Source organism: Stegostoma tigrinum, chromosome 3 (genome assembly GCF_030684315.1).
Source record: "Stegostoma tigrinum isolate sSteTig4 chromosome 3, sSteTig4.hap1, whole genome shotgun sequence".
In the NCBI taxonomy this organism is placed as follows: Eukaryota; Metazoa; Chordata; class Chondrichthyes; order Orectolobiformes; family Stegostomatidae; genus Stegostoma; species Stegostoma tigrinum.
Window position 1 is genome coordinate 124,028,879 of NC_081356.1, and position 16,621 is coordinate 124,045,499.

The 16,621-nt window shown below is 40.5% G+C and overlaps 1 protein-coding gene across 1 annotated transcript; it reads left to right on the forward strand.

Moving 5' to 3' along the window:
• The first annotated feature begins 2,521 nt into the window (after nt 1-2,521).
• hand2 (heart and neural crest derivatives expressed 2) lies at nt 2,522-8,207 on the forward strand. Its single transcript, XM_048526531.2, has 3 exons — nt 2,522-2,875; nt 4,950-6,387; nt 7,461-8,207. Exons 2-3 carry the CDS (start codon nt 5,851-5,853, stop codon nt 7,557-7,559), a joined length of 636 nt encoding a protein of 211 aa, XP_048382488.2. The 5' UTR covers nt 2,522-2,875; nt 4,950-5,850; the 3' UTR covers nt 7,560-8,207.
• The last annotated feature ends 8,414 nt before the right edge of the window (nt 8,208-16,621 follow it).

Here is a 16,621-nt window from a genome sequence, read left to right on the forward strand (position 1 = left end):
TGAACTGATGCAGAGCCCTTCCAACGACCTACTTTCAATTTACCAAGCAAATTCGTCAACTAAACGCTACTTCACGGACACTTCTTGCTGTGCCGAGAATTATGTGCAGATTGTTGCAATGAAATCTCAACTTGAATAAACGAATTTACCAGATATTTACATATATTTTTAAAGTGGAAAAGCTAACACCTTGGGTCATCCTTACTGTTGGGTAAAAGTGTTGGTTTTGAATTAGCTGTGCGCTTGTGCATTCACTAATTGACTTGTTTCAAGCCATATTTAGACAGAGATGTGGTTTCACTAACCTTTTATGCACATCCACAGTCTTTTGCTTTTACATATATGTGTCTGTATATAAACGTATATGTTAACTATGTGCGTATATATGTCCGCATATATATATTTATGCGTATGTGTGTATATACGTGCGCGCGCATATAAATACATGTGTGTAGATATGTCTGTGTACGTATGTATGTGTATACGTATAGATTGGCGCTGGTTCCTAAAAATTCTCTTCATAGATGAGGACTTAGATCTTGGGGTAAACAAGTTAGTTCGGGGTTTTATTAAAACTTCAGTGTGTCCACTCACATTTCACTTGTATTTATACATTCAGCAGCTTCCTATCCAACTGTTTGAGAAATTTACAAAGCAACATGTGTAGAAAAGCAGATTTGCTATAAGTCAACCTAATTCAGCTTCACTGAATATTATTTACCTGCCAAAGCAAAACAAAACAATTGCAAAAGCAAATATATCATGATTTTCGACCCTCGTCTGCTTTTTGCCCTTGTATTTACAACGTCGGCAGTTTTGTGTCTTTTAATTAAAAATGTGAGCATGTAAAAACAAAGTCGTATCGAATGCATTTCGAAAGACGGTTATTTGTGATAACACCAATTCCAAACAGTTGTCTCTTTCGATGCGTGCTCAAGTGTGAGTTGGTCCAAAGTGAAAAGCTGCGAATTCTGAATACGACTCATGAACAAGTTTGCAATTTACTGTTCGTTCCCAAGTGAAGAAACACATTCATGTTTTCATTGTATTCAGGATATTTTATAATACAAGAGTAACAGTAGCGAGGTGCATGTATAGGTTTTGTTTTTTTTCACTGCCGTCATTTCTATAACCACAATCGAGCAGCTATCTCAGCAAGAAAATTGTTCCTTTCATTTCTCAGGAATGTATCCGCAACATCTTTCGTCGGCGGTTTAACCATTTTGCATTCGAGACAGGTTATTTATTCAGTAGCGGCCACTTCTTAAATAAACGCAAGTATAATTTAACTATTTTGCCTATTATTAAGCAGCGCATAACGTTAAAATATGGTCGAGAAATGAGGAGTTAATAAGAGAGGGGTCAAACAGTCTGACAGTGGAGTGCGATCAATATTGTCATATGGCTTGCAATCTCCTAGCACTGAACTGCGCCACCCCTCGAGAAGAGGCGGTAGCGCACCTCAAATCGTTCACTGACCTGTAATCTCTTAAAGGGGCAGTTACTCGTAGCGTGCATGTTCGTGGGCCAACAGAGACAGACCATTCTCGTGTTGATTTTGCTCAAATCTGTTCGGCATTCGCTCCCTAATCGTTCCTTTTTTTGAAAGTTTATTTAAAAGATACAAGAGGCACTTGGGAAATGAAGTATTTCCTTTCCCGTAAGTCCCTAGTGCCATGAAGTGATGGGAGTAAAGAATAAAAGAGCCACACAGAAGGAGTTTTTCGCCGCCGAGCCAAATCTCACTCACTAAACAGATTTTGGTCCACAGATGTCTCCACGGCTACATTCCACACCTTCTGTAAATGTGGGCTTAGATTTGATCCACACCTTCGTCCAAAATCTGTCTAGAATTGCTCAAGAAGAGGGAACAAGAAGGAAGCAAATAGGCCAAGATTTTTAGCTGAACTATATTCAGAGCAGACTTTCTTCATCCTTGATTTTTAAAATAGAGTCGGATCTATTTTTCTAACCATAATGTTGAATGGCTTGTTTGTGACATTGACCCAAACGGGTCGAACTTTCAATTATTGCGTTAACTAAACAATAATTAGATTGAATGTACTTAACTACATTAAAAGCCTTCTGTGTGTATGTACGCACATATACATATAGACAACATATAAGATACAGGTTGAGACAAAATATTTTATCTCCGTAAAAAGTATATTGTGTATGCGATATCCAGCGAGAAACTTAATGGAAGTATTTCTAATGGTCCTATGCAAACTCTCATTTTTGTGCAGCAATCCTAACAAATAAGTACAATGTTTCCTTTTTCAATGAAGTCTTGAGTATTTTGTAGTATCTTCTTTCTCTCACCATCAACTGTTTTATGGAGTTATATACAGAAGGTGGATCCGTTATTTTTCGCCATGCATTTCTATAAACATTAAATTTAACATATACCTTGCTGGTTATAGAGGCAGAATTTCGTGTCTGGACTATCCACGTATTTGCAATTAATCCAGCTCAGGGAAAAACTAATTTACATTTCTGTGGTTTCATTTCCCTTTGTCATTTACACATTTTCATTTCCAAAGAAAAAATGTTGATGAAATGTTGTCGCTACATGTGGATTGCCCGGTCATGCCTGCCCCTTGTCATTCCCCACATTGATCTGATCCAGGTTGCACCCCTACAAGGACATTGTCTCGCCCAGTACAGATTTATTCACAGTCATTCGATTCCCTGCTTCCCTTCTCAATTGACCATTTCCTTGAAATTCGTTGTAGGCCAGTTCAATTGCGATTATTCCTCCAGCGAAATCTTTTTAGCACGAGTTTAAAGTATATATGTTGAGATTGTGTGAGTTGGAAATTGTTCCCTATGTTGCTCACTGAAAGGACTCGTTAGTACATCTGCAGTCACAGAGGTATTGCAGATTTTATTTTTAATTTATTCATTTTGTGCATTCGAATATATCCGGGCTTATATCTTTCCAGGATCAGTGTTTCAAGTTGTTACATGTTCAAAGGTTGAATTAGTTTTATCTCAGTTTGTTTAGCCCAAAGTGTATTTGATTTTTTTTCTTGACTAACCATAAGAATTGCTGGAATAAATGGTCCATTCTGTTATCCCTGCATGACCATAGTCCTGAATGATTTGAAGTGGGTAACCTTGTCGCTTTATGATTTCTGTGTAGAATTGTTATTTTTGCACGCGCTGTCCGTCTGCCACATACCGTGCCATCAAAAATGTTTAATTCAAAAGCAGTGTTTTTGACAGGATGTGTACTTACTTCAAATCCAAACATTGCAAAGTAATTTACAACAATTGAGGATGGTCCATTTGGCATTTTTTTTTAAATCCTCACAATCATAAAATTGTATTGTTTCTTTTTGTAAAAAAAACCTCCGTTTGAGTTGATAGCCCACGCCCTGGTCAAGGCCGAAAGTGATGGTTCCACTCGTGTGTTCAGTCTCACTCTGCTGAAATATATTTTATACTATTCACTCGTTTCTTTTTTGCTACTTTATATAACAAAAGCGTTAAACCACCAGGAGAATTTAAAAAACTGTTTTTAAAAAAAACTTTGGATTGAAATGAGTGTGATGCAAAGCAAACTTCATTGCTTAGCAAGCGGAGCATGCCTTTTCTTTCGAAAGCTGCATGGAATTAAGAAAGCAAGTGTTCAAGATGCCGCTTTAGAAAGGAACTCTTGCACAATTATTTATTCTTTATGTGGGTTAGCCTTACTTTGAAATGGGAACCAAAATTCTCCAAGGAAACGGCAAGCAGTCCCTTGCGATCATGGTTTCGCTGATCATTGAGATGAAGATTTTAGTAAAGTGGCGAAAGGAAGATCAAGAGTATATTTTGTTGGACCAGTTTTTGACACTCGAGTGCTAATCAGTGCAGCTTGATAACTTAAACTGACGATTCCTTTGCAGAAATCGAGGTATCTGTTAAAGGACACGATTAAAATCTGTGTGACAATATTGTGCAAAGTTTCACGTTAGCCTGACTCAATCTCGGTGGAAACTTCACGGTGCTGTCAAGATTTTTTTAATTGTTGTCACAGAAGCAAAATGATTGGAATTAGCTCGCTCCCCCTCCTCCAGTCTTATTTTGTCACTGGTAATAAACGGATGGAGTGCCACATAAACTGATGCTTCCAATCTGCATTACAATCATCAGGTATAAAGCAAGAAGCCATTAGATCTCTCTCTAAACTCCTCTAATCCTTCTTTTTGCACCATTCCTTTTCCATGGTCCATGTCAATGTTTTGCTCCTGTTAAAATTGGATTTGGAAAAATCAGAAAGAGAATACTCCGCTGGAGGTTGCATTTATTCCTCGTGTGGATTTTCCATTCGGACTGAAAATATTTTAGTATCAAAATCTACTGCTCCAATATTCACTTCTTAATCCAACACTGGCCAATTTTGTTTCTACATAATGATTGTTAGGATAACTGGTAGGTCTAGTTCAGCTTCCTGGTTTGAAATAAGCCCCAAGAAAACAAAATCACTTTTATTTTAAATTTGTTCTAGAGGTCAAAATAAATCCTTACTTCTATCATGATAGTCAGCAATTATTGCTCAGCGTGAACGGTATGGGGACCTTGTCCTTAACTAGTGCCTCGTCAGCTGTGAAATGCCCCTCTTTGAAGGGAATTCTTCCTTCCATGTTCCCACCAGATCAGTCATTTCTGTTGTGTTGAATTTGATCAGGCCCCACCGTCTCCACGTAGATCAGCCAGAACCCTCACTATTTGCAATAGGACACGAGAATGCAGTAACTTTTATGTTTGCTCAACCGATTTTATTCTGCTTTTAACAAATAGAATGACCGAAGGGAAGGAACAGAGGGTCAAGATGCAAAAGAGAACAGTTTATCCTAAAGCGTCGCCACATTAATATTGCTTTCAGGTTTTGTTGTATCGTCAAACATTGTATTAATGTCTTCAACTTTTTTTTAATATACATCTTTCAACGACCGTTCCAGGAGCACATCTCTCAAGATGGATACGAACAATACAGTACCTGTTTACGAGATTTTTTTTACACATTGTTAATTTCATGATGCTAAAGAAATCGCAAGCCAATCCAAAAGTGAGCCTGGGCAATTAGAAAGGTAAACAGGCAGGATAAGTTTTAATGCCGGGACTGGGGATCCTCCCCTTTCGTATTTCCATTGGTCACCGAGCTCTCTGACGACATATATTAACCCAGGCGGCCCTAAAGATGTAGCTGTACATGGAGATCGGAGAATCTTGCAGTTCCTCAGCTTCGTCCTAACTGGATCCTGAAGATATTGGAGCACGGTTAATGATCTTTTTGATGGGGATTTTTTTCCTCTCTCTGTCTCGTCTGTGTTTCTGCTTATGTGTGTGAGAGAGACAGAGACCGAGGCTGAACCTTGTTTCTTCCCAAATCCATCTGAAGAGGAACCTCTACTTTTTGTTGCTCGTCTTGTTTTTGTGCGCTGTGTATATCTTGATGCTTCTTGGTACTGGAGCCATCACTATTTTTGTTTTGGTCAAAAGAAGACTTTATTCTTCCCCCTCCAAAGTGACAGTTATTCAATGCCAAGCAAACCAGCCGCAGAATAGCTGCACAATGGAGGAAGTTGACTGTAAGTAAAGCACCGCGATATTTAAAAGCCTAAAACATCCTTCACTTGCAACTTGTTTGTTTGGGCATTATCGAGGCAAAAGGAGAACAAAACAGAACCAAAAAAAGGTGAAATATCTAAACAGATACTTGCAAAATATTTTACACACTTTTGTGTGTGTGTGTATGTGTGTGTTTCTGTGTGCGTGTCTTTCTCAATTTTTTTTCCTACAAATTGTGGAGAGGGAGAGAGAAGGAGAAAAGGACTGGGGAAGTCGCCTGAGACACGGAAGATGAGTTTAGTTGGAGGATTCCCTCATCATCCAGTGGTACACGATGGCTATCCTTTCGCCGCTGCAGCCGCCGCTGCAGCCGCGACCCGCTGTCACGAAGAGAGCCCGTACTTCCACGGCTGGCTCATCAGCCACGCCGAGATGTCTCCCCCCGACTACACAATGGCGCCGTCCTACAGCCCCGAGTATGCCAACGGCGGCGCGGGGCTCGACCACTCGTCGTACGGGGGGGTCTCGGCGGCGGCTGCGGCGGCGGTGGTGGGAGGCCGGCCGACGAAGCGCAGGGGAACGGCGAACCGCAAGGAGAGGCGCAGGACTCAGAGCATCAACAGCGCCTTCGCCGAGCTCCGTGAGTGTATTCCCAATGTGCCGGCCGACACCAAGCTCTCCAAGATCAAGACCCTGCGCTTGGCCACGAGCTACATTGCCTACCTCATGGACCTCTTGGCTAAAGATGACCAGAATGGGGAGACAGAGGCCTTCAAAGCGGAAATCAAGAAGGTGGATGTAAAGGAGGAGAAAAGGAAACGGGAACTGGTAAGCACTATTCACATTGCACTTTTATTATATATTTTTGCTGAGCTCTTTCTTTACCTTGAGGCCTTCCCTCTCCCAGGTTAGTTACATTGCGTTTTTTAAAATTTGGTTCTTCCCCCATTTTTCCCGATAATTCTAATCGAAAACTCTTGTTTTTTTTTCATATTACATCAGTTTTATTAGCTTCGTTAAGTTAATTGCAAAAAAAAAGGCGCGCTCGGGTTATATGTAACGAGAGTTAACGGTACATCTAGATCCTGGTGCAATTTGGGGGTTTTTTTCTGACAGGAGACCCGGAGGAAATAATTCTAGTTGTTAGACTTTCCTCTGAGGTTGGCGTATTGCCCTGGAAAGCCTGGAGTATGAGGACGTTAGTTTTTCTGTAAAATCAACAAAACAAAACTGGTTATATCTCGGAACTTTAGTTTCCAGTTCATCAGCCCTAACTTTGTATTTCTTTTCTTTGTCAATCTGGAAATAAAAACATGTGGAAAAAAATCCTGAAAATTAATTCGGATGTTTGAATATTCGTCCACTCGCTTTCAGAAAACCCTACTTTAGCTCAGACTGTGTTTCAACAGCTTGACGTTGAGCTGAAAATATTTCAACAACTGAAGTTTCTCCAGCCTAATACATTCTTTGCAATAACTCTTCCCCCTTTCCCTTAATGCATGTAAATTTTCAAAAGAAGCAAGCTGCTGTTGGATCCAACTAATAACCTGATCCGAACTCATTCAAGAAGGTCACAGGCTAAAAGGTGGAAATGTTTTCTAAAAAAAATATTATTTGTGAGTTTAAAAAATAAACACACGGCTCAATCGGGGCAGCAAATCCTTCTGTACCAGGAGAAGCGTGAACTAAAACTCCCAGACTGTGCTGCCGAAATGGTTCAAAACGCAACCACGCTACATTTGAAATAGCCACCTTTTTTGTGTTGCAAGGGTGTTTTAGGAATGAGTAATTTTGGCACCCGCGTTTGTGGGGGCTTTGTTTATAATTATAATAATTGCAACAGGGCTGATTGTCGCATCGTAAATAATTACCTGCCGTTTTACTTTGCTGGGGTTTGACAGAATGAGGTTCTGAAGAATACAGTAAGCAGCAATGACAAAAAGACGAAAGGAAGAACCGGCTGGCCACAACACGTCTGGGCTCTGGAGCTCAAACAGTGAAAGTTTGAACATGAACTTTCGAAGATGGGGGTAGACGAGACTTTTCAAAGTTGTTTCTTCCCCTGCTAGCCCACCCCAAAAGAAAAAGAAAACAAGCCCCTTCGCCCAAACTTTCGCAAGTCGACAGGAGCTCTCTATTGTTCCGAATCTACTCTTTATTTATGTGCAATTTATCCCAACCCAGAGAGAGCGGGAGAGAACGGATCGGTGGATGAGGGGAAAAAAATTCACATTCGGAACAGAAAAGCTGAGTGGGTAAGGGGTTGTATTGTTTCATAGTAGATGTGAATGGTTTGCTTTTTTTGTGTTGAAAAATATAGCACGCACAGACACACAATCTTGATAAGAATTATGTATGTGAAGTGTATCGTTGGGAGTGCCTTGTACATCTTTGTTGGATATAAATATTCAAGGTCTTTTACCCCCACCCCTAACGTAATTGGAACGAAGAGTAGGAGTGCCAAAATGCAGTTTGCTCATATTAGAGTACAGTATATAGTATTGTGTTGTGGTCAGACAGTATTTCATTCCATAATTTCCCAGTAATTGTTTGACTTGTGCACTTCCGTTCAACAAGTGGAGATTAATATTCGAGATGTAAACGTTGTAATTATTGTCAATAAAAAAACGCCTTTTTTAACAAAAGTACCTAGGTATATACATTTGCATCATTTCGACTCATTCTACTGACGTAAATGGATTAAATTCAGGTTAAATTTTGTGCAAATTAACAATTCAAATGGTGAGGGGGTATATATAAAATGACAAGCGGCCTCGCTGAATGCACCAAAAATAATTGAGCCCAGATTAAAATATTTGCTTTTTTCGTAGAGAGTAGGAAGGTTTAATGCTTGTGCGTGTGTGTGAGAGAGAGAGAGAGAGAGAGAGACTTTGCTAGAATTACAATTTCTTTTGGGGTACTTTAAATCGCAAATGGCAGACATCCAACACATTAATTACAACAGATTTGTAAAGGTTTCCAAACATTCTCCGGCGCTGAGTAAGGGTTCTTGTCTGAGGAACGTGAACTGATCCCTATAGGATTTTTAAACTCCCTGCAAAAAAAGAAAATGTTTTCTAATTAATGTGCACAATCCCTGTAGGATTTTAACCTGTTTTCCCTCTCAAAATAAAGTCAATGTTGATAAAGTCTAGGACTATGAGATAAATAGAGAAATTAATTGGAGAATGGTCAAATTAGAACAGGCGACCGAGAGGTCAGCCTCGCCATATAGGATTTAAAGATTGAGAGATCTGTTCTCGGGGCCCAACCAAAACATTAAGCCTCCATATATAAAAATATTTTTATTTGAACTTCTATGAGGAGCGGGGGATGTGGAATGCTTAACGTTGCTCAATCAGATACAATTGTTTGCTTGCACTGGGTTCCGTCTGCGTTCGAGGGCTTGAGAAAGTTTTATTCTTAGCCTCGTCTTAAAACTGTCGCTGCTGAAATGGCACTGGTTTTGTTTTTTTTTGTAACGGAGAAGGGCGGTTGTTTTCCAGGTATGCGAGGGATTTACCTTTAACTTCTGCCGGTCTGGAATAATAAGTACATTTCGCGTCTTTATTATTCCACGTTGTTATCCGAATCGTTTAACGTGTGTGTTAGCGTGTTAGTTACTGTCAACAATGAGAAACCAGTTTGTGTGGTACAGTTAGCCTGAAGACTTTTTTTTTGTTTCAGAATCAAATTGAGTATTTCAGAAGTTCTTCAGTGTTGAGTGAATTTCATCGCGCTGTCTCAGTGAAGCGGAAAGTCTCGGGTGTTTGCACCCTATGGGTGTCTGACTGTACCACCCTCCCCCACTCCTCTATTTTTATAACACTTAAACGTCAACTCGGGTTGGTATATCTGCAATTGTCCATAAAAGATAAGAGAAGCTTTACGCCAGTGCAAATAGGTTACAAAGGCAAAGGTTGCGGGGTTAACAAAACTAGTTGTGGATGGGGTAAAGTGATGTGCCCCCAAAGGGTCATATTTTATATTGGCTGTGTTTACACAGAAGTGCATTTGTGACTAATACGGCTGATGGTTGCAGCCTGTCCCCCGCTTACAAAGGGAAATTTGATGCCATTTTCTACTCCCTGCGTGACTCTAACTCATCCACTCATCGGCTAGGTGTACCTACTGGTCCAAAAGCCTTTGAGGGTGTTGGTTGAATATGTTTTTTAACTGGGGGCAACCGACCCCACTGTGGAGAGCGTTCTAGGGATTTCATTGTTGTAGGCAACTAACGGCTGTCCGCATGGAAACATATTTTTGCACCATCAACTCGAGCTACACTTACCCAGAATATATTGCCCGATTTTACTGAGAGTGAACAACAATGAGATTACATTTGTCCCGTCCTACCGGTTTCTACCGGTGCCAATCAGGAATAAATATGGCATTTGCTGATGAGATTAAATACTGTGCTGTTTTTACTTCAAAAGTGGACACTGGATAGAGTAATGGAAACGAGGGTTTGCACTGTCCAGATGTTTACTTGATGAAGCACTTTTTAAACCGCAGGGGTGTTCCTGGGTGCCACTAGGCCGACACATTATGATTAAGGCTCTGAACAAATAAACACCAGCCACTTCCTGATAGCTCATATAGCTACCAAGAGAGACAAATATATTCTACAAAAGAGCAGTGGGATTCCAAACTGCAAGGTCAGTGAATCTGCTGTTTAATAGTGTACTAGACAGCGAATATATGTAATACAGAGGAATTGGTCTTACGGCCAGTCCCTTGTTGAAGGACGGTGTAGCCTTCTTTCAAACGGCCCTGTGCTTTTGGCTCGTAGACAAGCCGGAGCCACAGCAAATGCCCAATTTGACGTTGAAAGCTAAATGGTGCTGTTAGATGGTCTGAGCTATATTGATGGGCCATCGGGAATGTCAGTGACATGGCCCCGATACCACATGTGGGTTTGGCGTTGGTGATGTTATAATTAGGTGAGCGGACGGCCTTGTTGCATTCTGCAAACCTTTTGTTTTTATTCAGCCTGCCCAATAGTCAGTCAATTCGTTGGCTGAAAAGTCTCAAGGGGTCGTCAAGTTTATATTCAGTTGGTTAAATTCTTGTTTACAGCAGTATTGCCCTCATTTGGCTCATCCTTCTCAGCAGCTCTATCCAGTAGTGCGGATCTCCAACTAACAAAGACTGTCGCTCTTCCCATTAATCTTCTATGACAACTGCACTGGTGGTAAAATTCGGCGTTTGATTTGACCGAGAATATCCAGAATATTGTAATCTCCGAAATGGTTCAAAATTATCTATCCATATCAAACCTCAGCAATTGCAGTATCTCAGTCTGTTCCAGTTAGAGAATTTACTGCACAGTATTATTATAGAAGTTTGTGCCTCACACTTAAGCAGGAAGACTGTTCCCATTCTATTATTTGGTTACTTGAGATCTTCTAGCGGAGACCCAGCAGTTTTAATCATGTGAGGATATGAGCCTTGATTCTGGACATTTCTGTATCCAATCGTCTATTTCTGTTTCTTACATATATATATATAGGTGTGGCGAATGCGCATTCAAGCAAACTCGAGTTGAAGCTTACAATGGCTCTGTGCGAATCATTATTTACCAGCTTGCTACATTAGTCAGTTAGCAGCCCACAAATTCCACCCAATGACCCTACAAAGCAACGTATCTAATTAAACCTCATTCACAGTCCATTGAGATAGCGTGAGGCAAGAGAATGATCTGCCGGCGATGCACAGTTAAAAAAACTATTTTTGAGATACATCTACATTGATTCACGCCTGGGCCTGCCCATTTGACCAAAGTATGGCCGGTTGAAATATGCACCGCGCCCAGTGGCTGAGTTCATAAAATACAGATAATGTTGAGCGCTGATGAACTGTTGTTTTAAATTAGCATTTTTTTATGGCTAGGGTGTGGGAGGGCAATAATCTCCCCTCTAAAAAAAAGGCTTGGTATTGTAATTTTTTTAATGTAAAGGGCTCTTTGAACGCGGCACAGTTCTGAATAAGCCGACCCTATCGCAGAACTCAACCAAAACAAAGAACTGCGCGTGCTGAGGATCTGAAACAAACGAAATTTATCACGTTTCTCCAGCAATTTCTGCTTCTGTTTCAGACCTTCAGCATCCGCAGTTCTTTATTTTATTTTAGTGTTTCGATCGCTGCCGTAAAACAACTACTTTCAAAGAATGCAGAAGTTGGCTGGGTCGCACAGTGTTGCAGGGTGTCTTTTGTATAATATATATCTGACTTTGAAAAATAGAAATTCAAAAAAGCTTATAAATAATCACGTAGTAACAGCGGTATTTAATACATACAGATAAGATGGCTTACTAGTTGTCGAGAAATGCCAGCTTCTGAACGATTGGAACTTTAAAACAAATAATTACTATAATTGATCTTTATGTACACGTTGAATGTTTACAAAAATAGCCTAGGTGACTGATTATCAGATGTATATTTATAATTAATCACATTCAGCAGTAAATATTAAGAGGCCCTTTGATTAGAAAAATAGTCATTAATGTGTGTACCTACAATATACAATAGATTCCCCTGCTGGAGTAGATGGTAAGCTTTAACGATAAAGGCTACTTGCAACTTTCATTCAATAAAGATGTATCATCTTGTCGTCAATTGCAATCCCTATAGGCCGTACCTTTCTCTACCGCCTGGCTCTTGTTTTTTCTGGGATATTCGCAGACAACTCGTCTTCCCCTAACCCCCACTCCCACTCCTCGACACGCATATTCCTGAAGGCAAAAACAACTGATTAGCTTGAACATGGTATTAGCAGGTCCCAATGTCGCCAATAACCAGATAATTGCTGATAATTTGTTATCAGTGTCAAGATGGCGTCAAACATAGACCCAGGGGCCATTCCCCTCCGATTGAAGCGAGAGATAATCCTTGACCTTGGAACGACCTTTGAGTTGATGCCAGTGATGAAACCAAAGAAATAAAGTCGACCTGAGAAACAGGTGGTTCACTCCCGTGGTTTCCACAGTAAACATTGCAAAAGGAGAGGAGTGGCTGTGATTGGAGAGGCATTGTGATTTCTGGTTTGAAGCAGAAACAAACCTCTACTTAACCCCAAATCGGTTCGATGTGATGGGAAAGTTATATAAGAGCTCACGTTTTCGACAAGGCATTTGTCTCCAGCGTTTCTAAGCCTCACTGTATAATCTATGATTACAAAGATGTTAAAATTCCAGCAATGACAGCGGCCAAGATTCGACCAAGTTTACGAGATCTGACTATCCTCCAACTTATCCTATTTAGCTTTACGAAAAGCAGTAGAAATTGTTCCTCCAGGCATCTTTTCCCCCTCCTTTGTTCGTCGTATTTTATATTGTTGGCTTAGAGTTTGATCTTGCGACACCATGCAACTTCTTACTTGTGGTGTAACAGACATCTGGGAGTGATTACTGTGTGCAACCTTCCCCCCCGGTTGCATGTTCTATCTTTCCAAACTCGCTCTATAGACAGGTTGACGTCAGATCAGACGACCAGGAGTCACCCTGCTCTCGAATTGGGTGTAATCATCCCAACTTCTTCCAGTTCGAGGCATTGGGTTTCAAAATACGGAATGCGGATGCAAGTGTGTGTGTGTGTGTGTGTGTGTGTTGCCGAACGGTAACCAATACGCTATGTGGGAGCTCAACATGTTTCGTCGCGGTGAGGAGGAGCATGCCAGTTGCTGTGTCTCTTTTTAAAAACCACCATTGAAGCAACTGTAACGTATCTGAGTGAGTGAGGAAGTGGGTGTGGATCCGTCTGTATAAGCGATACCAAATATATTTGTTTGCGTGAGTTGTAGAGAGGGTGTGTTGTATGCGTTACGTGTGGTGTGTCATGCCTACAAATCCATATCTTTCGTGTTGTATAGAGATGTGGGGGTGTTTATATATGTGTGTGGACGGGTGTTTATATATGTGTGTGTGTTTATATACGTGCAGGTGAGTGTACTATGTGTGGCTGAGCATTATATATGTCTGGATTTTGTACATGTGGGGCTATGAATTCTACATATGTGTGAATGAGGGTCTTTTATGTGTGTATGCGTATGTTTACGTATGTATGGATGAGTGTTTTATATGTGCAAATTGGTCGAAGTTTATATGTGTGTGGATGTATTCACGTGTATGTATATATGTGCATAAATAATGTATATATATATATATACATATATATGACAACGCGCTACAAAGTCGGTTCTGTGAAGAAACATTTTTGTCAGTTCTTGGATGAGCAACAAAATGTCTGCAAAGTGGGACTGTTGACAGTTGATGGATAGGGGCTTCCGGGAGGGTATTTCTTTTCTCCCGAGCGGGACTGAGAAGCACGGACGAGTTTGTGGGAAGCTTGAAAGAAATATTGGACGGCCTGCAATCTTGTAAACGCTGGGCCAATTTCTTCCAGACTCTTGGTTGGCGAGCTTTCGAACTCTATCGACCTTGCGGCGTAGAGTTAGCTGCCACTTTCATTAAAAATATTAGGGCTAGTAGCTGAGTAGGGATATGCTTCAAGAATGACCGGAACTCATAAAAAAAGCTTGCTTTTAATTTTACAAAACTATGAAGAATAGAAACAGGTTTTAAGTGAGGCAGAACCCCCTCTACGTTTCGTTATAGAAGAAGGGGGTCTGTCTCCTAAGGTCCTTTTGTTAAGACCCCCAAGTTGTTTTGCTGAGTTTAGTCTGATAGCCTCATGGGCCTTCTTTCCATTTTGACCGGGCTTCCTAAAATTATGAACATTAGGGACTGGTTAATTGTGACAAATGAGGTGCCCTCCCCAAAATAGATTTCGGGACCCTGCAGCAATTTGCATTCTAATTATAAGACAGACAGCAATGAGGTTCTTGTCGGGGGTTTGTGTGGGGGGTGGGGGGGTGGAGGGGTGTGAATGGATCTCGCTACGGAGAAAATAATATCATTTTGCAACTGGGATGGCCGTTATTTGAAAGGCGATTTGCCGAATTGACTCTGATTTTTGAGCATAACTTGTTTAACGTTCAAAACTCGAGGCAAAGGGTTGACCGACGCTACTTTATTGTACGACCTTACGGTTTTTACTGACCACCTAGTGTCCATCCCAAATGTAAAATACTGAAAGTTACATTGATAATTACAGATCAGCCAAAAATGACATAAAAGTCTGTTAGCTATACTTAGTTGGACATTCACGTTGTTAATTACATCCTTGCGTAATCTCTAAACTATCGTAATTTGGTCCAAAGTAGTTAGGGAAATGACGTGGAACACAGACAATTAAATTTGAATAATGCATTATACAAGAGTGCACCCTGAAATATCTGGACCTATAGTTTGCCCACCATGAGATAGAGATTGAGGCAACAATTGCCCATCCTAAAAGGAGAGGAATATAAACACCGCTGACTGCGGCTTGCAGTGAATTTGTGTGGAGCAAACCCAGGGTCAGATAACGTATACCATACTTCAGGACGTTGCCAAGAATGTGCTCAGAGCCGGTCTGCACAATATATTGAGTGGAGTGTACATGTGGGTAAAATATCTTGTCAAGGTGCTCTCAATCGATCGTTCTGAAGTAGTTTCCAATTCATTTAATATTCAGCTATTTAAATTATGCTTTCATTTTTCTTGAAATATCCAGAAACACTTGTAGAGATTGAGTGAGTCAAGAATGAACATTGTGTTTTATGTGAAGAGATATTTTTAAAAAATAAATAGGACTGATTACTCCCATATATAATATATACCACCATATATGCTGTGTGCATATGTATAATGTGTGTTTATAATAAGGCACATTTGGTCAGTTAACTATGGGACTTTACATTTGGAGGAACAGCTATTCGTAAGGGCAACCCCTTCAGGAATGAGAAAACACAAATTCTGCAGTGAGTGATCCGTAATAACGTTGGGTATGATTTGGATCAGTGGTTATAATTGTGTTACATTGCGCGATACATTGGTAACACCTTAATAGAAAAGGTGCAGTTAGATTACCAGAAAGAAGTGTTCGATGTATGGTAACTAAGACTGTTACTGTGGTGAGGAACAAATGAAAACTTAATCTGATACCGTATAGTGAGAGCTGAGATTTTGTCTAGTTCTTCGTTTCTGACGGGCCGCTCACCGCTGTCTAGCAGACAGTGTACAATCTAATATTCGAGAGATGCAGCAGTGTTTTTTTGGAAACTCCCAGTTTCTCTCTCTCTCACACACACATTCACACACACACACTCACATTCACACACACACACACACACACACACACACAAACACAGTTTCTGACCTGTGGCGCTGTCAATGTGACAGATCCCAGATGGGGCTGAGGCCTGGCCGCTACTGTATGTGAGATTGGGTTTCCGCGGTGTCCTGTACGAATATACAAGCCCTCTTCCCAGTGAACGCATATCACCGCGGCCAGGCAAGCTAGTGTGAATCCATCAGAGGGGAGGTTGTGAAACACCCTTACCACGTTGCATCTGACCAGGCTGAGCCCTTGTTATTTCGTGAGCTGTGAATGGCCTCTTTCCTGACATTTTGATTTCCAACTCATCCGCAAAATAGAAAGCATTTCTATTTGGTGTATTCGAAGCGAGATTTTGATCAATTGGATTTTAAAACCATTCTTTTGTTACATTTCGAAGGTAAGTCGGCCCTTGGAAAAATAACACATTTTCACGTTATCTATACATGCATTTGTATTGTTGATTGGGATCTGCTATTGTAGTTTGAGAGCCTGGTCCTTGTATGTTTCAGTAAAATATCATCAGATTGACCGGAAACCAGTTTGAGACGACTCCCACTTATTATCGAGTGTTAATGTGTGTATTGATCATGATGAGATTCCGCTTCCCTATTGCATAGAATTTTCTGGTGATTTTAGCTGTTTTTATGTTTATGTACACAAGAAACATAGTCTTGTGTATATATGAACTATGCATGTCAAATGTATTTATCTGTTTGTCGCATCCATGTTCACACACGCAGAAAGTCAACGCCTCATTTAAGAAGACATTTTAACTACGTTGATAGATAGTCTTGCAAGCAAATAATAACGACTGGTTTTTGAGATTGAAAGTTACACGATA

Coding starts and splice junctions, on each gene's coding strand:
- hand2 (XM_048526531.2), top strand. CDS start 5,851: ATGAGTTTAGTTGGAGGATTCCCTCATCATCCAGTGGTACACGATGGC. Junction 6,388..7,460: donor AGAAAAGGAAACGGGAACTG/GTAAGCACTATT, acceptor GGGGTTTGACAG/AATGAGGTTCTGAAGAATAC.